The sequence below is a fragment of the Anabrus simplex genome, chromosome 1 (assembly GCF_040414725.1).
Source record: "Anabrus simplex isolate iqAnaSimp1 chromosome 1, ASM4041472v1, whole genome shotgun sequence".
Lineage (NCBI taxonomy): Eukaryota > Metazoa > Arthropoda > Insecta > Orthoptera > Tettigoniidae > Anabrus > Anabrus simplex.
Window position 1 is genome coordinate 702,741,293 of NC_090265.1, and position 24,187 is coordinate 702,765,479.

General features: G+C 37.3%; 1 protein-coding gene across 2 annotated transcripts in view; it reads left to right on the top strand.

Annotated features, from left to right (window-relative positions):
* Window positions 1–1,145: 1,145 nt before the first annotated feature.
* LOC137496962 (serine/threonine-protein kinase PLK1-like) overlaps window positions 1,146–24,187 on the top strand; it is a 61,793-nt gene continuing 38,751 nt past the window's right edge. For both annotated transcript variants that reach the window (XM_068225154.1, XM_068225155.1), the window contains exons 1-5: window positions 1,146–1,410; window positions 1,575–1,796; window positions 1,876–2,093; window positions 3,488–3,690; window positions 5,138–5,245. In XM_068225154.1, the coding sequence (XP_068081255.1) occupies window positions 1,297–1,410; window positions 1,575–1,796; window positions 1,876–2,093; window positions 3,488–3,690; window positions 5,138–5,245 (865 nt within the window). In that variant the 5' untranslated portion in view covers window positions 1,146–1,296. The remainder of the gene's footprint in view (window positions 1,411–1,574; window positions 1,797–1,875; window positions 2,094–3,487; window positions 3,691–5,137; window positions 5,246–24,187) is intronic.

The window sequence follows — 24,187 nt, forward strand, 5'->3', positions numbered from 1 at the left end:
CGGTCACTAAGGTTTCATAACTTATTCTTGGTACCACCTACACAACAGAATAAGGAAATTATTATCATCAGAATAGGAGCAATAATAATAAGTAACCTAATTTTTGCCGTCTCATGGTCTGCGTATTTACTGTACCATACCTGGTCTGTTTATTGCTTTAACTCATAATTCCCTAGTTGGCTCTTAGCAAGGGAATACATGGAAACTAGTTCCAGGAACTTTATTTCTAGAGCCTTGTTTACAAAAGGAACTTTATTTCTAGAGCCTTGTTTACAAAACGGAACGCAGCAGTACACCAGCGTAATATGATTGACGTTTTTAACCATATCCTTTTCCCATTTGGCCAGTGTGTGAATTAAGCAGAAGGTGTCAGGTTCCAATTCATCCTCAATTTACAAGAGTTTCCCCTTTTCACATCGGATGGTAAAATTATATTCTGCGACGTTTGCAGCAAGAGGTGAGTGAAACTTGTTTTATATTTCCCCATAACGAATTATTATCAATTTAACAAAATCAACACGGTGTTTTAAATAATGCATATTAAGATACGTAAAACTGCAGCTGCCTAAAAATACTTTAGAGCCTATTCGAGAGTCTGTTTTAGGCAGTTAAAATAACATTTTAGCACCTAAAAATCCGAGATCTAGTAATCACTATATCAACAAACACAAACACCAGTCCCCGAGCCAGAAGAATTAATTAGACGTGATTATAATCACCCATCCGGCCGGCAATCGAATCTGGGACCTTCTGAATCGAAGGCCTCAACGCTGACCATTCAGCCAAGGATTCGGACAAAACAAAATCATCATTGAGTTTCATTATTTCTATCGGTATTAACATTCAACTTTCGTCACCAGTAAGCATACAGTGTGTAGAAATACCGCCAACCGACGTGTTCATGTGAGGTTGAATTGCAGCGCCTCTAGCGGCAAATATAGCATCCACACGGCGGACAGCTATGAGTGGCTATTGGGCAGGCCTTGTGTTCCTTGTAGGCTAAGCTCGATACGACTTATTATTCTCTTTGTGATAGTCTTGTAGACCGCGTGCGCAGGAATTCATTGGCAGGGCTCTAATTGGATGTGTTTACAGATTCTAACTTCCAATCACGGCCCTATTTTTCAAACGCGGAGGGAGTGGTAAACGGTTTAAGTTTCTGGTGAGGTTGGATTTCTTTTATGAGTTAAAATATTATTACGTATCTATCCTTGGGTGAAATGTCGTTGACACAGCCCATAAGCATCAGCAAGCAAGCAACAAGCCTATCTATCCTTCGGCCAATATATTTCGACGATGGCTTCCAAAGAAGATTCCTCACATGAAGAAGACGATAAGCACTTTATCCCAGTTATCATACATGATTCTGGAACGGGACCTCTGTACAAAAAAGGAAGGTTTCTTGGGAAGGTAAATGTTTTTATTTCTTGTGTGGATATTTTGTTATTTAAGAAACAGGAAATTACTTATCTGAGTGTAATTGTTGATATAATGTTCGAAATAAGTGTTAACGTTGGAATTATGGTGTAGGTAAGATATTTGACATAATGTTTCTTTTCCTTTATTATTTACAGGGAGATTTTGCGAAATATTACGAAGTTACTGAAGTTGAAACGGGCAATATTTACGCCTGCAAGATTATTTCAAAGAAAATAATTAGCGGAAACCAAAAAGACACAATTGTCCAAGGAATTTCAATCCATCGCAGTCTTAATCATAAGCATGTGGTGGGATTTAACAGTTTTTTCGATGATGTCCACAACATTTACATAATTTTAGAACTTTGCCGAAGGAGAGTAAGTAGTTTCATTCCCAGAATTAAATGGCATATAAATGAGTTTAGTTTTGCACTTATTGTTTATAATTTTGTTTCAGTCTCTACTGGAATTACATAAACGCCGACAAGCCTTATCAGAACCTGAAGTCGGGTATTATCTGACACAAATTTTGCTGGGTGTAGATTATTTGCACAAGAAGAATATCATTCACAGAAATCTGATACTTGAAAATCTCTTCCTTAATGACGAATTACAAGTCAAAATTGGAGGCTTTGGTTTTGCAGCAGGAGTTGAATACCAGGGCAAGTGTGAAGAGTATGTATACCAATCCATAATTTTCCAGTGTGTAAGATTTATTTAAATACATTAATCTAGTTACTGTGCACCTGATGTGAATGTGGTACGGTATGTTTCATCATAATTTATCATAACACAATTTTGATTTTTAAGGTTACCTATATTTGTATTTTCAGATTGACTATGTAGTATTTATTGTTACGAAAATTTTATTATCTTTATTATTATTTAGTCGCCTCTTACGACAGGCAAGGGATACCTTGGCTGTTATTCTACCACCCCCACTTTTACTTGCGCGTAGTACCACTATGTAAGGTACAAAAATAGGTTTGTGATTAGTAGCGACAGTGTGTGGCTCATGATGCATTTTACAATACCTGTGATTCGTACCCCTATATGAGCAACACCATGGGTTGAGCGACAGTATGGTTCTGCCTTGCCTATGCTTAGTACCCACTATGTGACGAACACCATGGGATAGTGTGGATCCCTGTGCTTAGTCCACTTATGTAAGGAACGCCATAGGTTTGGGTTACCTGTAAATCACTTTACAAAGGTAAGATTAAGTGTATCCTCCTAATTCAAAACATCATATAATTCCATCATTAGATGGGGTAATCAAATTCAGACATGTTTTGGCTCGTTTGAGCCATCTTCAGTGAAAAAAACATGTTTGAATTCGATTACTCCATCTAATGATGGAATTATATGATGTTTTGAATTAGAGGGATACACTTAATTTTACCTTTGTAAAGTGAAAACCGTCAATACGGAATGATTTCCAATATAATATAATTGCCTGTAAATAGTACTGCAGTGTGTGAATTTCACTACCTGTGAGTAGTACCATAATGTGTGGAATACTAGGAGTCTACGCTACTTTTGATTAGTACCGCATCATGACAAATACCGTGGTTCTATTTTCCTAGCGATAAGTACCATTATGAGGGGCCGATGACCCGGATTTTGGACCCGTTTTGACTGTATCATTGATTAGTATTGTGCTTTAGAAGCAGTCCTTTGGTCAGTAATACTATTTTATGCTAGTTTCTGGGAATGTGGGGCATTGCGGGTCGGATCAACTGATTGTTTTAACTTCATATCAAACCATTCATTCTTCATCCTCACGTTTTCGAATCTGGTCAGTGGAGGATTAGGGATTTTTAAATTGTCATAACATTTCGTCTCATTTCGTACCATTAGGGGCCAATGACCTAGATGTTAGGCCCCCTTAAACAAGCATCATCATCATCATCATCATCATCATCATCATATTTAAAAAGGACAGTGTGTAGAGGAGTGCATGCCATAAAACTACAGTTGAAGCCATGTGTTTCTTTTATTACAGCAATGTTGTTGTAAGGACAGATCATGTTAATGACATGTATTAGCTCTTTAATATCATGTTCCAGGTATATCTTGCTATTTGGTAAACCACCATTTGAGGCTACGACTCCAGAGGAGTTACATTCTCGGATCAAGAGGTGCCAGTACGGACTGCCATGTGGAACCATGGTCTCCAATCGTGCCGTCAAACTTATTCGGGATATTTTACAGCCTGAACCCAAACTTCGGCCAAAGGTGGAGGATATTCTCCATTCGGAGTTCCTGTCTGGTAACCACATTATTACAGCTTTTTATTAGTTCTCAGCTTACATAGATCGAGCCTGGATTTGCATCCACAAGTGACTACTCAAGTAGACATACTGTACAAATAAATGCATAAAGTATGTATGCACCATAATGTGAAAATGTATTTCAGTTGGTTAATGCTAGATTTTACTTGAATTAATGCTGCTACAGAGTATTAGATGAGATTATAGTCCCATTTTATTACAAAAAATAAGTTTTTTAAGTTAACAAGAGGAGTTCCAAAGTTTGGTAATTTGAGGAGTTCTCCATTTACGTTAGGATTAGCGACATGACAAACTCTTCTCTATCACAACCTGTCTTTAGTGTTGGCGTCAGTCCAAACAAAGCTGTACATTGCTGGACTTTGGTTTCCTGGGTTGTTCTTTACTCCTGTCATCCGCCATACTCCTTATTTGTTTAGAAGGAAGCCTTTCTTTCCAGTGTCGACTCAGTTAATGTAACTTGAAAGGTTCTGTTTGTCAAAAACACACATAACATAACATAACTGCAAAAAGAAAATGCACAGTATTTTCCAAGAACAAAGTTTTGTTCTAGAACTTCTCAGATGGTATCAATCTAAAACTTTAAACCATACTGAGTTGGCCATGCGGTTAAGGTTGTGCAGCTGAAGATGAACCCCACTGTCGGCAGCCGTGAAGATGGTTTTCAGTTGTTTGCCATTTTCACACCAGGCAAATGCCGGACCTGTACCTTAATTAAGGCCACGGCTGCTTCTTTCCCACTCCTAGCCCTTTCCTGGTTAATAGTAAAAAATAAAGGGCTTGGCAGTAAAATATGTTGAAATAGTCAGTTTTTACCCGGGCAGAAACAAAGGAGGTATGGAATATTTCTGGGCCATGTGCAAATGGTTAAAAGAAAAAATTCAAATACTCCATTACGAAAAAGGTTCCATGATCATAAAATTAATTCTGATAATAAGGCTACCACTAACTCGTGGAAAAGAAAATGTTGGAGCTCTCTCTTACTGAAGATTTTGACCATGACAAAGGGATAACTCCCAAAATCTTCAGAACAGCCCATAAAACTGCCAAGAAAAATTTACAATTCGGAAGTGACTGTAATAGAAAAGGTACTAATGTCATGTCATCATTTTTACTAACATTTTAGTTACCCATGTTTAAGTGAAACTATTGTAAAGAGTAAGTTAGGTTGTGTTTTGATCTATAGATTGGGTTACATTATGGTACATGTATGTTTTAAGTTAATTTTTAACTAATTTACCGCAACCGGCTACCTGGTAGTATGTGATAGACACAATAGAAACTGTAATTTGCGACTACAGTATTCTGTGTTTGGGATTGGTTGATTTAGTACTGGTTGACCTTTTTTTTTTTTTTTTTTTTTTTTCTTTTTCAGAAATGTACTGTGTATACCAGTAATTACATTTATTTTAATTCGACATGTTCCAGGTTACATTCCCAAGCAGTTGCCGTTGTCGTGCTTGACCATGGCTCCAAGGTTTACTGCAGCTGGAAGTGGACTCTCAAGGAATCCTTTCAGGGAGATAAATAATATAGGTAATATATACAGTAGAACCTCGATAATTCGAAATCGGTTAATTCAAAATCCCACGTAATTCGAAGAAGCTCTCGTTCCCGGAAATACGAGATACAGTTTTGCATGTTATTTAAATTGTTTAATTCGAAATACAGATAATTCGTAATTCGAAGTACAATGTCGGTCCCATTACCGAAAAACAGACTTTTAATTCGAAACTGCCTTTACATTTTAAAACAATAGTATGTTACAGGGCAATTTCAACTCGAAATTTATCCGCGTCATAATAGAACGCGTGTTCCGGAACGTGGAGGGGTAGCTTTCCGCACTTACACTCACTTCGGTGGGTCTACAGTGCGTTTCATGATTGCCAAGTTGAATGAAATCGGAATTCTTTTGCATTCAACCTTTTAAAGGAACGCCGTAATATCACGCAACAGGCAGTGTGCGGGAAAACAGAATGCGCGAACGCTGGCGATGCCGACAGTTGACGAAAAAGCATGGCTCATATAATAAATTCGTAGGCACTGAACAATACTGTAATTGCCAATGAAACTGCATTGCTTTATTTTAATGCGAGCCCAAACAGTCTTATGATTTTTAAAGGAGAAAGTGTCAGCCGGGGAATCGTACAAGGGTTGGGGATGGGGGTCATTGTAGTGCGTTGCAATTGCAATGCACATGGAAGCGAGAAACTTTATCCCCTCGTCATAGAAAAGTTCGGTAAGCTACAATGTTTTAAGGGCGTCGGGCACTTTCCATGCCAGTACAAAGCATCTGAAAATGCAAAGAGTACAGAGATCCAAAAAATAATGCATTTGCACAGGGGAACCAGCATAATTTATCCTCGTCTTTGATTTGTGATTTTTTTTTTCATTTGTTGCGTGAGGTTATGTTCGTCAGTGATTTATCCAAGTGCATTATTTGAATATTGTAAATGCACCTTGTTGGATACATTTTGGAAATAGTTTTTCCATGGCATTGGAAAGGTTTAAACTGTGAATCGAGGTGATTGCATGTATTAATGGGTCTTAGAATACTTTGTGACGCGGCAAGTGTTTACATTTCTGAAGTACGAGAGACGTGCCATGGCGGGAAATCGTACAAGGATAGAGTCATAGGAAAGTTTGATTTTAAGGGCATCGGGTACTTTTTGTGTAAATACAAGGCATCTAAAATGCATACAGTATAGTACTCCAATGAATAAAGCACTTGCACATGGGAGCCAGCATAGATTTCTCCTCGTCTCTGAATCGTGCTTTTTTTTTTTTTTTTTTTTTTTTTTCTTTCGTTGCGTGAGGTTATATTTGCCAGTGAGATATGCAAGTGTATTATATGAATACTGTAAATGCACCTTTTTGGATACATTTTGGAAACAGTTCTTTTTTCATGGCATTTAAAAGTTGTACACTGTGAATCAAGGTTAACCGCCTGCAGTAACGGGCCTTAGAATATTTCGTAACGCGGCAAGGGTTGGTACTTCTGAATTGCGAATTGGCGGTTAATTCGAAATCACGTAATTCGAAGTCCGATTTTTGAGTCCCAACGACTTCGAATTAACGAGGTTTTACTGTATTGTCTTGTATTGAAGATGAAATATTTAAGATATCCTCAGTTTTACTGCAGTTAAACTCCTAGATTAACAAGACATTGAATGACTTAAGAGCAAGTTGACACGTACTTCTCGCTCACCATTCTGGTGATTGTTGGATTACCCTACTGTGAAATACTATGATTCATGCAGTCAATCTCCTAGAAATGATGTAAGACTTGTTTGAATGTAATATTTACAGGTTATTAAAGTTGAATCTCCCAATAACATTTTCAGCCCCAAGTTGTTATATTGCTGTGTGTTTTTATACATTGATATAAGAAGTTGTATGCAAAATATTGTTTGACCTGGAGATCAATCCAAGGTATCGTACAGAGAGGCTAAAAAATGTAAAAAAAAAAAAAAAAAAAAGAAAAGTATAAGTACTCTATATACATACAGCAACGTTTATGTTGTTAAACTACATAATGAAAAATTTAATGCATTATGCAATAACAGTGGAGTAAATTCTTTTTACAGTCATCTGTTTTGGAAATAAATTGGTCTTTTTATATATCTATAGCCTTTCTAACCCCTTAATCAGAAAATTCCCATAGAGAAATGCATATTCATAGCAGGGAATATATTTTGACTGAAAATGAGTTACAGTAATTCGGTCTCGTGCACTACTTTGATGTAGATGACTCGAAGTAACTCATTCCACAAAATGAAATGTTAATTAAGGTCAACCTATATTACTTGGTCAACTTGAATTGCTTGTGATTAGTAACAATTGGTCCGTACATGTTTCGGCTTATTTAAGCCATCATCAGCTGACCAACTATGGTAAACAATAATCATTCTCTTATAAACTAATACATACGTAAAATATACATTAAAAACAAATGAACTTTCATGTAGATGACCAAAAATTTATGTCCCTTAAAAACATTGGTATGTCATGTTAAAATTAATGTTTCTTAAAACAGAATGTCACATTAAAACATTACACAGGAATTTGGTGATGAGTGCGTGAATCCTCAGTTTTATTATGAAGCACTCCTTAGATCAGTTAATATAAAAGATGTGCATTTGCATGTGGTTTCAAATTAAAGAAATTGCATTCATGACATGGGGCTGAAAATGTATTAAAACACTGCACATCTCATAAAATTCTTAAAAATTAGTGCTTCTTGAAGAGAACGTCAGGTTTGAAATGCTTTTTCATTGTAAGTGAAGAGCATATTACATTTATTTTGAAACAGCACATAGACCTGGTTGGATTAAATCCTTCACATAGAAGTGAGAATTTCTTAAATTGAGGCGTTGAGAAATGTAGACATTAACTATGATGTGGTCCATAAGTTGACAAAACATTCATGACTTGGATGATATGTTCTTGAAACAAACTGGATACTTTCTTATCTTCTGATCTTTCGTCACTACTGCCCAAATTGTTCTAACGGATGAGTTTGGAAAAGAGGGGAACGCCCGAAAGATGAAAAAAGATCTGAGAATGAGAATATAGATTCCACAGAAATTTACTTCAAAATCTACATTAGAAACTTTCTCAGAAGTTGGCCCCGCTGGACTAGGAGTCATCCACAGCTAGTGAATGTGTGACAGTTTGAGTGCTACTTTTATTTTTGAAAGGTCTTTGTCAGAATGGAGGGGGTACGGGATGGTATGTATTGAGCAGGTTGCATCATGAATGGTGCTGATTTGTGAAGTATCGGTCTTGCTTTTCTTAAAATCACAATGTTAAAAAGAGAGTTAAGATGTTCCACCTATTCAATACACTGATATACAGTTGCACAAACTTATGTTACAATATGTTCAATTTGGGACCGGTTTTGATGCATATTTGGTGCCATCCTCAGCCGATTGAAAGAGCAGGGCAAAAGGTATACAATTATAAACACACACAACACAAAATTTGACAGTGTTCACACTCTAAAGGATATATGTAAAAATGCAACACTTTCATGAAGGTGAAATATTCAATTGAAGTTCATAAGCAACGTGACATTCTTGTATACTCCTGCTGTGAGTATTGAAATCACATATATGATGAATTAATGGATAAGAACTAAAGGATTACATGTAAAAAATTTAACACTTTTCAATAAGATAAAATTTTCAGTTGAGGTTCATAAGTAGAGCCCGGATTTCCATGCAAATGCGTGTTCCTAAATAGGGTGGTTATACTTCTGAAGCTTTGCAAATATTTGTTATGACTGATCAATTCAAAAAAAAAAAAAAAAAAAAAAAAAAAAAAATTCGGGCATGTCTGTATGTTTTGGCCTTATTGGGAGAAACTGCATGCATAATGCATATTTTGAAAATTTTGGATTTAATGGTGAATACTGTATTTACTTGCGTATTAGACCCCTTTTTTTCAAACTTTTACAGCCAAAAATAGTAAAGGGGGGTCCAATATGCGATAACCTTAACATTTTGTGCAGTGAACACACGACTTCTAGGTTATAAAGAGCTATAATTGTACATGTAAACATTCTATACTATTATTTAACAAACTTAGAATGTATTTAAGTTATACTGGCTATTTCCGTCAGAAGGCAGTATTTCTAAACGTAAAAAGACAATAAATGGTGAACACGACTTTTAGGCCTACGGTACATATAAAAGTACGTTGTAGTTACTCATATCACGTCATTCGTTACATCTTATTAATTCCTTGTAGTGAGGACGTCGGGTAAGGGCATACGGCCATAAAAACACGCTACGAAGATTCGTCTCACTTCATACTTGACCCCATAGAAAAAAAGGGATAAGGGAATCGTGTTATCATATAATTAAATATTGATACAAAAGAGCATAATGGCCAGTCATTTGTCTGTCAGTTCAGCAGTAGGCCTACCACACAGTAAACCTGATCACTGCTTTCATTTGAATTATCGCCTTGTGCCGCCAACTTCCCTGCCCTGCTACCGGCGTGTAGGAATTCCAAGTGATGTCATCTTCACTGCCATCTCGTCAGTCGCGTCAGCCATGCTTCATTCTCCGTGATCCATGCACTGCAATGGAGAGCATACACAAGGTCCCATCTTTTTGAACCTTTTAAAATTAATTTTGTTCCTGACTATAGAATCTAAACGGTGTGAATCTATTCCCAAGTGATTTTTGGAGATGGTCTCTGATATTGCCAGTTGGTGTATATGTAGCAGAAGCCACTCCTTACTAATAAAGCCGCGCTGTAGAAGGCATGCCAAACCATCAGTTGATAACTAGCGTATGTTACGAGTTGTACTTCCGAATGTAATACATGGTGACGGGAAACATTCTTATGATAACTGCGGCTGTTGAAATGCAGACACTTATTTTTAAGTACATTTCATGCTTGTTCTCTACATTTTTCACATCAGGATTTATGTAAACAGCTGTCCATGTGATAAGACAGAGCACATTGTTTAGGTTAGGTATATTATCGCCCTGATCATGCCACAAGTTCCTCGACGGAAAGGATAAAAATAAATAACAGGAAAATAAACCGCATTTATGGATATCTACAGGTGTGGCGGTAATGCGTTTTATCATAATGTTTAATTTTGTACATTTGCTGTCTCTTTTTATTAATGCATACCCTCGTATGTTTTGTTTGGCGTATCCGAAAATCGTTTAAAGTACGTGGGGATATAAGATTATCATTTGTTAGGTACCTTGGCGAGTAAAACAATCGTTTTAATCGGATAGCTTTTATCACGTTTTAAACTTGCTTCTCTCGAAATATATAACTATATTGGCCTGAGTTACGATATATTAAACGACTCCTTTGTTAATGATCGCGCCTGCTGTATAAATAGCAACAACCGCAAATATTTCTCAACTAAAGTAAACTAGTTTCCTCATCCCGAGGTGGTACAGCTATTTTTACACACCTCCATTCGTAAATCTCTGGCAGTATGGTACCGGGAATCTTAAGTTAGACTCCCGAGAACAGCAACTAATTGTGCTGACCATTACGCTGACGGACATTATTAACTACAAAACACAGACATATAGTATGACTGATGCATGCTTGCAATGCGCAGGTCGGACATGAAGATAGGCTTATTCACCTATTTGTGCATCATCACCAGAACTGCAGTAGACTTACGCTACGGAGGCGGGCATTTCTTAACTACGAAACACAGATGTACCGCATGGATTCGACTCTTCATTGCGCACAAGTATGAAGGATGAGTTTTCCACCTGATCAATACTTTAATTTACAAAATATTTAGTATTTACATTAAAACAGTGCCGGTTTCGACCTGTAAATAGGTCATCAGCTGTTGGTGAACCTGCTTAGTATCGTAATCTATATTCTTCATCTCCGTATTGACGAACTACACAATTAGAAATAGGAAAGGATTTCCACCTATCAATACTTATTTATTGCACTTATTATGCTACAGTAGCGGTTTCGACCCCCTACATAGGGTCATCTTCAGCTGAACAATATATTCACATCTATGTCATGAAGCTATGATTAAGATTACATTATCTAGGGCATGTTACATACTATCCACTTCATATCCGTATCGACTATATGATCCAATTAATTAATTAGAAAGAACAAGAATCCACCTGATCGATACTTTCACTTTTATTTAGCCTTAGGCTATTTCAATAGACATTAAATTAAAAGTTCAGAACATGTTTCGAATGCATTGCATTCATCATCAGCTGCTTACATTTGGCAAAAGTAAAAATTAGCTAAGAACAGTCTCAAAATTTTCTTAAAACCTTACTAACAAGTGCTAGTAGTACATGTGTGAATGTATGTGGGGGGGGTGCATTAAAGGCAATTGTTAGTTAAACTATGACTTATTATTAAGAAATCTTAATGTTAAAAACACTGATGGACTAAAATATAGTTCACTATGAGTCTTGTACATTTTCCGTAAGTTCGTTGATTACTGCAGAACTTGTATGCACTGTGTGAAGTATTTCTGTTGAACTGTTGGTAAAAAGTTTCCTTAAAAAGGCATCCGGTGTTTTCACGTCTCTTATCTCCTGTGGGTCCTGTGGGGTGGAGAGGTGTGGCTTGTTTCGAATATGAAGTTTGCTATTTGTAGTTTGAATTGAGAAAAGTTGGATTGTCTGTATCACGACCTGTAATCAGCAGGGGGGGGGGAATGGGGCTATTAGTTGGAATTTGAAAAACGTGACTGATAATAAGTCTTTGAGTGTTGGAAAGTATGGAAGTATGAACTTACCCTTGCCCTGCGTGTTTGTTTAACTTCCCGTGCTACGGGAATGGGTTTAATCCTGCTGCCTTCAACCTTGTATTGTAACTGTGTGCTGTAGTTCGTGAGTTAGCCTGGTTAGGAGGGAGGGGAAATGCGGACGTGTCGTCATTTGCTATATTGGGCGGGGAGGTGGTTTCTGCTTGTGATGTTTCGGCCTTGTGATTACTTGAAGTGTGCGCTGGGCGTGTCTGCTTCCTTCGTAATAACTCAATGTATCTCAATATGCATTTGAATAAGGGATTTCTGTTCTTTTACTTCATTCAAATTCTTGTCCCTGTTAAATGCCTTGTCTAGAAGTATATGAATATTTTCTAGACTGTTCATTAATCTTCCCTTGTTTAGCCTATTGAGAATTGTTAGGTCTTGTTTAATGTCTGTGAATCTATGGCCCGTTTCACTCATGTGTACTCCCATTGCAGAGAATCTTTTATGTTTCTCCGCATTGACGTGTTCTAAGTATCTTATTGTGAAGTTACGTCCTGATTGCCTTATGTATGTGGCCTTGCACTGATTGCAAGTCAGTTTATAAACACCTGAATCCTGGAACCGCTCCTCGCTATTTTGATTGACCCTATTGTGGTTGAAAAACTTATGTCTTGTGTTGTTATTCGTTGAGAATGCTATTTTGATATCATGCTACTTGAATCAATTGGTAATTGCATAAATGTTGGGATTGTTAAAGGTGAACCTTACATACTTTTTTGTTTGCTCTGATTGTTTTGTTAAGTTTGTTTGTAGTTTATGCTTGCGTTTGGCAATTAATCCGTTAATGGTTTTTAAATTAAAACCTTAATAAGGGCCTGCTGTCAAATAAAGGCTAGTTCTTTGTTTCTCTCTTTGTTATTTAACGGGATTTGAAAAGCTCTATTGATAAAACTGTGGTATGCTGATTTTTTGTGTGAATCGGGGTGTAGGGAGTTACTATGAATGGTTGTTGGGTGAATGTGGGTTTTCTATAAATTCCAAAGTGAAATTGGTTGTCTTTTTTAGTTGTGGTCACGTCTAAAAAATTAATCAAACCATTATTTTCTTCTTCAACAGTAAACTGTATATTGGGGTCTAAGGTGTTCAACGTGTGAAAAATGCTAGAACTGTCATTATGATCCTTGTCAATTATGGCGTACGTATCATCAACGTAGCGTACCCATAAATCAAGTCCTTTGATATGGTCTATAATGTAGGAATGTTCCAAGTAATCCAAATAAATGTTTGCTAGTAACTCAGATTCTTTCAGTTACAAAATATTCAGAAAACCCACTCAAACAGCCTCCACCATTCGCCAAGATTCAGTGCACCCCCAGTCCCACAAACGAGCCACATACAACAGCCTAGTTCACCGAGCCTTCAGCATACCTATGTCCAAGAAAGATCTAAAGAACGAATTCAACACAATCCGCGGAATCGCAAAATTCAACGGCTTCAGCGACCATTTTATAGAAAGGATAATCAATAAACACAAATATCGCCCAAAAACTACCCTCAAAAGAAACAACTAAATCTCTAACATTTTCCACCTTCACATTCAACAATGATATCTACAAGTTAACCAATATCTTTAAGAAACAAGGCGTTAAAATAGCCTTCAAAACCAACTATAAGAACATGAACGTTTTACACAATACTTCACACATCAACAGGACCAGCAGTTTTTTAAAATCAGGAGTTTATAGGATCAAATGTAACACCTGTGGAAAAACCTACATCGGGCAAACCGGTAGAAACTTCAATATCAGATACCACGAGCACACTAACGCAATAAAATACAACAGGTTTTCAGCCATCGGCCAACACATGCAAGATTATAACCATAATTTCACCAATATCGAACAAGACATGGACATCCTCGTTTTAGCAAACAAGGGCCCTTTACTCAACATAATGGAAAATTACTACATACACCTTGACCAATACTTTAACGCCAGTCACAATCTCAATGAAATCTCAGAGAAACCCAACATTACTCTTCGACCTATTTATCACTTTCCTCAGAAACAATAATGCAGCCAACCAAAACTCAATCCTAAATTTAATCAAAGGTACTTTTCCGAGACAATTACCCTTTCTCCCGCACCCTTCAGCCCCACCTTAAGCCCTCTTCCTCCCCCCCAAACCATCACCACTCTTCCTAAGCCATATATAATTTTATATGTGTCATTTCACATTGCATTCTTCATTATAAGGACTTACTATTTTCCATGATTATATAATTTTTACAACACTAAGCCCCCTTTTATAGTTTGTTCCAAACCTCTTATGTATATTCCTTGTATATTTATTAGCTATTACTCACCTGACCCATACTAACATCTTAGTTCATTTACCACATTCACTTGTTATTCCATAATAATCTTACTGTTAAAATTAACATGTTCTTAGGATTTCGTCAAGAGTGATCTTTGCTTTGATATGGCTGATGATGACCCCTACATAGGTCGAAACTAGTTCCATGTAATTTTAAAATATTGTGAATATATTTTGTATTGAATAGGTGGAAACTTTTACTGTGTTGTTACTTATGTTATTCTCAGTTCAATACGGACCAACAACATGAAATTTGTAACCCTTAAAGACAGCCAGATGGCGTCAAATTGAAATGTCTGCACACGGTAGCAGAGGCCATACGATTATTATTATTATTATTATTATTATTATTATTATTATTATTATTATTATTATTACTAATGTCAAGATATATACATATGGTACAATTATAGGGTTGTTGGAGTCCCATTCAAATTATCAGTACGGACAATGAAGCTGATAGATTAGTTTTCATTGCGTAGGTCGTACGGACGAAACTATTCACAAATTTGTGCGATGTCGTCAGAGCTGCAATAAGACTTGTACCCGTTTCGAAGCGGAATCATTGTTCTCCGACGAATTACGTTGGGGGGGTCTTATATGTGAGATTTTTTTTTTTTTCCCCTTAGTCTCGAAAAGCCAGGGGGTTCTAACACACGAGTAAATACGGTAATTGCACATTTGATTTTGTCTCTGTCTTTGACGCATATATTATGTTAACTTGCATGATGGTGAATTTTTTAAACACGAGTTCACAGAATTTGGGACCGTACGTCCACGTTATTTGTCTGTTATTGAGAGAGAAAGAAAATGTATTCCTGGTATACTACTTGACAACCTAAGTTAGATGCAAAGTTGTCCTATGATCCAGTTAGCCAAGCACTTTATCTGTTGCTTGAGTAATCATTGATCTAAGCGGGAAGACCCCCATGTTGACCGCTCTAGTCCTTAGAAATAAGGTGTCCCAATGAAACTGAATCCTAAATTTTGCATTACTAAATGCTATTTCTTTTTTATGTCTGTTAGACAAAGAAATCAAAACTTGAATCGCGTTACTGAGATGGCAGCTTACAAACCTTGGTTTTGCACTGACTCCTGTTTTGTTTTCCTGGAATTTCCTACCCCGAACTCTCACTGTTTACGCGTCTCAGGACAAAATAATTGAGAAAGGAAGAGAGTTCGAAAGCAGCACATTTACATGCTTCAAATTGTATTTTGTTGGACTGTGCTGTGAACTGTTGGTGTCATGCTACCTGTTCAGTCTACGAAGAGACCTAGTGTCTAAATGGATTGAGGAAAGGAATTTCTAAGTCAGTTTTTGAAAAGAGATAACTCATACCTGCCAACTTTCCCGATTTAGGCGGGAGACTCCCGATTTTCGACAGATTTTCCCGCCTCCCAATTATTCTATTATTTCTCCCGATTTTAGTTTATTTTTTGTTGAAATTCATTTGTTTTCAAATCCCGCCATTTCAGCTTTTTTTACGCCAGTGGCCGAAAGTCCTTTGCTCATTGGTCGCTTTCAAACGAAATATCGACGTTTATTCATGCGAGAAATGCGCGCGAATGTGCGATGTTTATTGAAACCTATATATCGCAATGCGTATATCGATTGTCAATCTCTCGTTCTCGCGTGGTATGTTCGTGTTCGTTCACATCAATCTAGTCATTCCATTCTCTTTGTTCGATTCTAGAGACTAGTCACTAGATATTGAGTCTTTCTTAGTAATTTAGTGACAGATTTTCAATGATAACGACTGATGACTTTTCTAGAGATTTTACGAGCCATTTGGGGATAATTCTGACTAATTTTAATTTATCTCAATATAAATAAAATAAGAGTTTTGTCTGTACATTGCTCAGAATTTAAAAAGAATGATATTTCCGTACTGGTCGTGACCATAGTAACAAAGGGAAATGCTTGTTTTAATTTTCCGTAATTTCTGTCTGTCTGTCTGTATGTACGCACGCACGGTCATCACGAGAAAACGGCTGAAGAGAATTTAATGAAAATCGGTGTATAATGTCGGGGAATAAGTCGCTACAATCTAGGCCATAAAGAATTTTATTCACACTGAATAAAATGGTAGTTTAGGGGAAGGCTTAAAATTTCATTGTCAAATATTTGTTGTTATTGGCCCTATCGATAAATACTACATAACTAAAGTTATATATTATAAAATTTCCTATAATTTGTCTTATGCATTTTTACCGTACTGGCTATGATACAGAGATATTAATGAATTTGGATTTTTTAATTATTTTTTGCCAAGTCCATATCAGCGCCGAGGTATGTGAAAATGGGTAAACAGACTTTTATGTTAAGTTGGGGAATAAGGAACTGCAGTCTATGCTATAAATAACTTTATTCACTCTGTTTGAAATGGTAGCTTAGGGGAAGGTGCCAAAAATTTAATTTTTAATTACTTATCATTACTGGTTATATTGAAAAGTACTACATAACAAAAGTTATAAAGAATACAATTTCCGATTATTTGTGTCTTATTCAGTTTTACAGTACCAACTATAATAATATTGGTGGTGATGGTGATTAAATTGTGAAGATGATTATAAAAATGAGAAAAAAGTCATGAAGGAACAATCACTTAAATAACACAAGAGGTTGTCATGAAAGAAAGGACTCGCTTGACATTAGATGCTCTAATATCACAGATTCGGAAGAAAACTAAATGTGAAGGCCTCCAATATAGAAAGCTCATGAAATTGATCAACAATAACATTACATTGACCATTGTTTGTTGTGATGTGGTTTGTGTATTCTGCTGCCATGTATCTCTGATAGATGGGGTTACTGCTGCGTATCGAGTATAACAGCCTGCCTGAATATTGGCGGGAAGTAGCTGGGGAGTGGGGAGTTAGATCTCTCTTCTTTAGCATGCCATTCCTCTGGTTCATAAATTTTCTGATACTACTAGTACGTAACACACTGGATCATCATAGTATTCCAGCTATTCCGTCCCTACTCCGAGGCAGTGATTGGAATGATCAGTGTGCACACTTAAACGGAATAATTACATAGGAGTATTCGTGGCTGTATGCAGCCTGGTCATTCTAGCTCTGAAACTTTGAACTGTTAGATCAACACCGTAGTACTTTCCGCTAAAAGTGAGTGTGCTGTTTTCATTTTATCGAATATTTCATATGACAGCATTGCTTTTAATCGCGATGTTCATACTGGCATCATTGTAATGACCTATGTTCACTTCAGTTAGGAAAACTATAATGACAGTCTTTCTGAGAATTCCGTAGTGAAGCACGGGTACATCAGCTAGTTATTTGATCCAAATAGCATTGCGCTTTCTAAAATCACGCAGGCGCTTGATGCAATACTCTATTAATCTATGCCTTTGCTAAGTAATGGCATTTAAGTGCATAACTGATTAACACAAGTGGAGCATGAGTTCATACTATTTTCAGTAGGCTTATCAGAGACCGATCATCTCACTCACGTACTTCCTGTGAGCTAATAGAGATGTGTAATTTTTAGCCTTGTAGCCTCGTATAGCAACAGTCGGGCTTTGAGACAATAAGTGTTATAAATATACCGTAGTACTGTATTTCGCAAAACATGTAGAATAAGCAGTTTTGACCAGTTGTATAGTCCTCTCCGTGTAAGGACGTACCCTTAGGGTGCAACCTTATCCTTTCTCCCCTGTAATATTAAGGTAGTGATTTATAGTTACTTTTCTTGCTGTTGGGTCTTTTTCAGTGTCGGTAACCATACAGTTTAGGGACCCTACTTGCCGATACGACGTCTTACATTTACCGTTAATCTGGCACGTTGGCAACGTTCAATCACTGCTCTAGCGTGAATTGCGTGTTGCCACCGCATCGCCGTTAAAGTCACTAGTGATATATTTGCGAGAATATTTAAAGTATATTTTCTTTTTCTGTGGAATTGTAAATATATTTGGCTAATACCAGGTAAGTAGAATTGCGGCATGTTCGGATAATGCATTTAATAACATTGTTTGTGTGAAATGATGAAAGTGCTCAAATACACCAGTATCATGTCTAGATCTACCGGTACATGAAATAACTCTTGCGGGACGAAATTTTGGCAGTAGAACTTGTAACATTATTATTTTCAAATCTGCAGTGAACTTGAAAGCTGACCTAAATTCCGTTCACGGAGCTTGGCACATTAGTATTCCTATATGTTTCCTGATAAGCTTGAAGATATAACCAGCCTGCAGGCTGAAAATATGCCCAATAATCTCTCTCCTTACTGGTTACCGGTACTGAAGAGAGCAGGAAATGTTCGCGCAAAAGAAAGGGAAGTCATTGGATGTCTGGAACTTTCGAAAATCACACTGCAAAGACTTATTAAATAAACTGCATCGTTTAACACGCCCCTCTTTTCAAGAATATGGTTATAGTACGCCTACTGTATATCAAAATAAAGACAGATAATTTGAGTGAGAAAGTGTGTTTATTTCCTTAATTCCTCATTGAGCGTGGAAATCGACGAGATATTCATAATTATCTTGATTTATTTCATCTTATCTTTTATCATTTACCAGGGTAGGGAAACATTCATTATCGGTGTTTACATTGAGGTTAGTTTTTTATGGTATGTCTGGTGATTTTAATATGTAACCAGGCAGGTTGGCAGCAGTGATCAGCCATTACAAAAAAAGAGAAAAGAAGAGCATCGGGCGGCGATATTTACTTTCTGGGGTATTTCCTTACGTGGCGATTACTATATCTCCTGATTTTCCCTGATTTTCATATCAAAATCTCCTGATTTTTGGTTTTGTAAAGTTGGCAGGTATGTAACTCCAAGTATCTTTATCCTAAATGTCTTCATTTAAATATGAACCTGTCACTTCTTGTGATGTAGAAAGATCATTTTCTGTGAGGAATGTTGTGTCAGATAAACGAGTGAACTCAAATGAAGACAATGTGGAGGAAATTAGTTGTTGTACAATGTTTCAAAAAGAAGTGAATATATAACAATGTTGAACTGAATTTTGATAGTGCATATTTTCCACTTTATTGTGCATGTTCCGTCATTTGATAGTACATGAATGCATGCATATTTTTAGATTTGATAGTGCATGGAATTCCAGGCTCTATTCATAATTAACGTGACAGTCTTGTACACTCCTGCTGTGAACGTTGAAATCACATAGAGTAGAACCTCGATAATTCGAAATCGGTTAATTCAAAATCCCGCCTAATTCGAAGAAGCTCTCGTTCCCGGAAACATAAGATGCAGTTTTGCATGTTATTTCAATTGTTTAATTCGAAATATGAATAATTCGTAATTCGAAGTACAATGTCGGCCCCATTACCGAAATTCAGACTTTTAATTCGAAACTGCCTTTACATTTTAAAACAATAGTATGTTACAGAGTAATTTCAACTCGAAATTTATCCGCTCCACGTCATAATAGAACGCGCGTTCCGGATCGTGGAGGGGTAACTTTCCGCACTTACAGTCACTTCGGCGCTTCATGATTGCTAAGTTGAATGAAATCTGAATTCTTTTGTGTTCAACCTTTTAAGGAACGCCGTAATATCATGCAACATGCAGTGTGCGGGAAAACAGAATCCGCGAACACTGGCGATACCGACAGTTGACGAAAAAACGTGGCAAATATAATAAATTCGTAGGCACCGAATAATATTGACATTGCCGGTGAAACTGCATTGCTTTATTGCGAGCCCAAACGGTCTTATGGTTTTAAAGGAGAAATTGCCAGCCGGGAAATCGTAGTGTGAGGGATGGGGGTCATAGTAGTGCGTTGCAATGCACATGGAAGCGAGATACTTTATCCCCTTGTCATAGGAAACTTCGATAAGCCGCAATGTTTTAAGAACGTCGGGCACTTTCCATGCAAGTACAAAGCATCTATAATAAAAATGCAAACAGTAAAGAAATCCAAAAAATAATGCATTTGCACAGGGGAACCGGCATAATTTATCCTCGTCTTTGAATTGTGTGATTTTTTTTTTTCTTTCTTTCGTTGCGTGAGGTTATGTTTGTCAGTGATTTATCCAAGTGCATTATTTGAACATTGTAAATGCACCTTGTTGGATACATTTGGGAAATAGTTTTTTCCATGGCATTTGAAAGGTTTAAACTGTGAATCGAGGTGATTGCATGTATTAATGGGTCTTAGAATACTTCGTGACGCGGCAAGTGTTTACATTTCTGAAGTACAAGAAAAGTGCCATGGCGGGAAATCGTACAAGGATCGAGTCATAGGAAAGTTCGATTTTAAAGGCATCGGGTACTTTCTGTGTAAATACAAGGCATCTAAAATGCATACAGTATAGTAATCCAATTAATAAAGCACTTGCACATGGGAGCGAGCATAGATTTCTCCTCGTCTTTGAATCGTTCTTTTTTTTTCTTTCTTTCTTTCTTTCGTTGCGTGAGGTTATGTTTACCAGTGAGATATCCGAATGTATTGTTTGAATACTGTAAATGCACCTTCTTGGATACATTTTTGAAATAGTTCTTTTTTCATGGTTTTTGAAAGGTATAAACTGTGAATCAAGGTTAAATGCATGCAGTAACGGGCCTTAGAATATTTTGTAACGCGGCAAGGGTTGGTACTTCTGAATTGCGAATTGGCGGTTAATTCGAAATCACGTAATTCGAAGTCCGATTTTTGAGTGCCAACGACTTCGAATTAACGAGGTTTTACTGTATAATGTTGAATTAATGGATAAGAACGAGTTAAGGGACTTAATTCAACACATTAAATCTTGAGATTTGCCTTGTGATACTGTAGGATCTTGAAGGTTGCAGGTTGTGTACAGTTGTTGCTAGGCAAGGAATAACATGCTTTTGTTTATCAGCATGTCCAAAGGTGGATAGCAACATATATGAGCTCCTAAGATATATTGTAGACCTAAGTTCCTCAGTTCAATGTGGATATATGAAGTCTATAGAAAAAAGGAAAATTGGGGGGAATTGGTAAGTTAAAAAACAAGTAATATTACGAGTCTCATCTTGTTCAGGTTGGCATGGTGACTAGACTTGTTTAAAGGAGCTAATAAATGAAGTATAAGTGGACATAAGGACAGATAATCAGCAGAGGTAGGCGAAGGGCAAGGGATTAAGGGATGTGTGGGTAAGAGGAGTTGTTTAAGGTGGATCACGGGTGGGCGTTGTGGTAGGGGCAAGTAGCGCGAGAAGGTGTTGTGTATGACATGCCTACTTGTCAACCTGAAGCTTTTAAAAACAAAGATAAGGAAGTTAAAAAGGAGGTTCAGTTTCTCAGATAGGTCATCAAGGTTTAGAATTAATCGAGATGTATGACAGTTTTCTTGAAATACTTGTCAGAAATTAATGGGATGATATGGTGTATGTTATTAGCAGTGTCACTGATTTCATTGAAATAGTGAGATGGATTGTGATATTCATCCATGTGGATATTCTCCAATATGTTGAGGAAGGTGCCCTTTTATAAAAATGTGCAAAGTTTCCAGGTCCTGTTCTATTGTAGTGAATTCATGATTAAAATCTATTTGTTGGCCCATTGCAAAAAAGGTGTTGTATCTAATTGCCTTTGAATGCTCAACATAACGTATGTTAAAATTTCTCCCTGTTTGCCCTGCATGACTTGCAGGACAGTTCTAGCAGTTTAGCCTGTAGACCCCCAACTTTGATCATTTGTTCATAATATTGACTGTGTGAATTATGGAATAAACTGGTGTTATATCCTGTAATGATTTTTCACCATTTGTAAATAATTATTAAATATAAATATTTACCAAGCGCTACGACTCTTTTGACATGGTAGTTATGTTTATGACGTCATAGTTCATCCCTTCAACTTGTTGGAACAAAGTACATCAGTTCTGTTATCTTGACATTGTAGTTTAACAACAGACGGCTGAACATCTGCAGAAATCACCAGTTGAGTACAGAATGGAGCACAGTTTTATCATCTTGCGAGAAAACTTCTTTGGGATAAGTAGCTTCCATTAAGATCAAAATTAGTACAGTGCAGGAGCTTCTTTGTACCAGTTACCACACACGGTCTAGAAACCTGCATCCAAACCAACAGAAAAATCTGCAAAATACATGCAGTGGAAATGAAGTTCTTAAGAACCATGATTCAGAAAACAGGGACAAAATAAGAAATGAGATATGCTATCTTGTCCTCAAAAGAATTGACTCACAAAGAACAGCTAGTGTGGTTTAAGAAGGAACTCACCACGAACCTACTATGCTGGCGTAGCGGGGGGGAGAGATGATACTCCGTGGCGCGTCCCAGGTGGCGGATAGAGGAGTCCTAGTCCCCTGCCTGTTGTGAGAGGCGACTAAAAGGGGCGACCAAGGGATGATTGAATTAGAACCATGAAACTACTTTTGATCCGTACCATCACATGGGGAACACCATAGGTTACCTGTAGTTGCGAGTGTACCATTAAATTAGGTACGAAATAGGTTTGTGATTAGTAGCGGCCAAGAGCCTGGCCTGGGGTTTTCCAGTACCCGTGCGTAAGACCCATGTGAGCAACACCGCGGGTCTGGGCATTGCCTGCGAGTTGTACCACTATATGAGCGACACCGTGGGTCTGCGTTGCCTGTGATTATTACCCACTATGTGAGGAACACCACGGGATAGTGTGGTTAGTACACCTAGGTGAGGAACCTCATCGATTTGCGTTCGCTATGAGTGGTGCCATTGTGTGAGAAACACCATAGGTTTGCGTTACCTGTACAAAGTACAATACTTGTGAGTAGTACCATCTTGTGTAGAACACCACGAGTCTTCGCTACTTTTGATTAGTACCTCAAAATGACAAATACCATGGTTCTACTTTACTCGAGACATGTACCATTCTAGTGGGGCCTTAGATGTGGATTTTGCACCCTGTAGACATCAAGCATCATTGTGCTTTATAAGGGGTCCTTTGGTCAGTGATACTATTATTTACGATTTTTTTTTTTAGTCTGATCCTTGGTTTTTTTGTTGGGTTCATGTCCATCCATTCATTCTTCATGAAATTTTTTATTTTATTTTGGTCAGTGGATGAATTTGAACTTTTTGTTATTTCATTTCGTACCATTAGGGGTCGATGACCTCGATGTTAGGCCCCTTTAAACTTAAAAAAAAAAAAAAAAAAAAAGGATCTCAAAGGCAAAAGATCACGTGCAAGGTTGGCCAAGGAATAGATAATCGATCAGATTACAAATGATCTAGCTGGACAAGATCAGGAATTTCAGCATGTTATGGAAGAAGTAAATGGAGAGAGCTCATTCACTGCACCCGGGATGATGAAGGCTGCCGACAGTGGGGGTTCGAACCTACCATCTTCCAAATTCAAGTAGACAGCTACGTGACCAAAACCACTCTCTTTCCATATGTTAATCTGATGAGTGCTACTCCTGCAGGCTGACGCGGCCGGTCCAGCACTGCTACGCCGGTTCATAGATGGTGCGCAAGAATTTCAAATTTTTTGAGTGCCAGTTTAATTTGACATGTTCTGCCATCTGTTGGGCATTATGTAGAACTAACTGATCAGAGATTGTATCTTCGGGAACTAACTTGCAGAGCTTTTCGTAGACTCCTGTGGAGTTCATCTGTGATGTAAACAAACATGGCGGAACAACAGTCTAGTTGCTCTTGCAGCTATGTTATTTCGGATGCATTTCACATACCTGCCAACCCTTCCGATTTACCCGGAAACTTTCCGATTTTTAGCTCATCTTCCGGTTTTCAGATTTATTTTTATTCCTTCCTATTTTTGACCAATATAACCTCCAGTACGGTCAGTACTCTTCCCCTAGGACGAATTCTTATATGTTTGTGTAATTTACGCAACCTAATTTTTAAGCATATTTACCAGTATTTGATGCTTTATTTGGCGAGTGGATCATCCGTCGC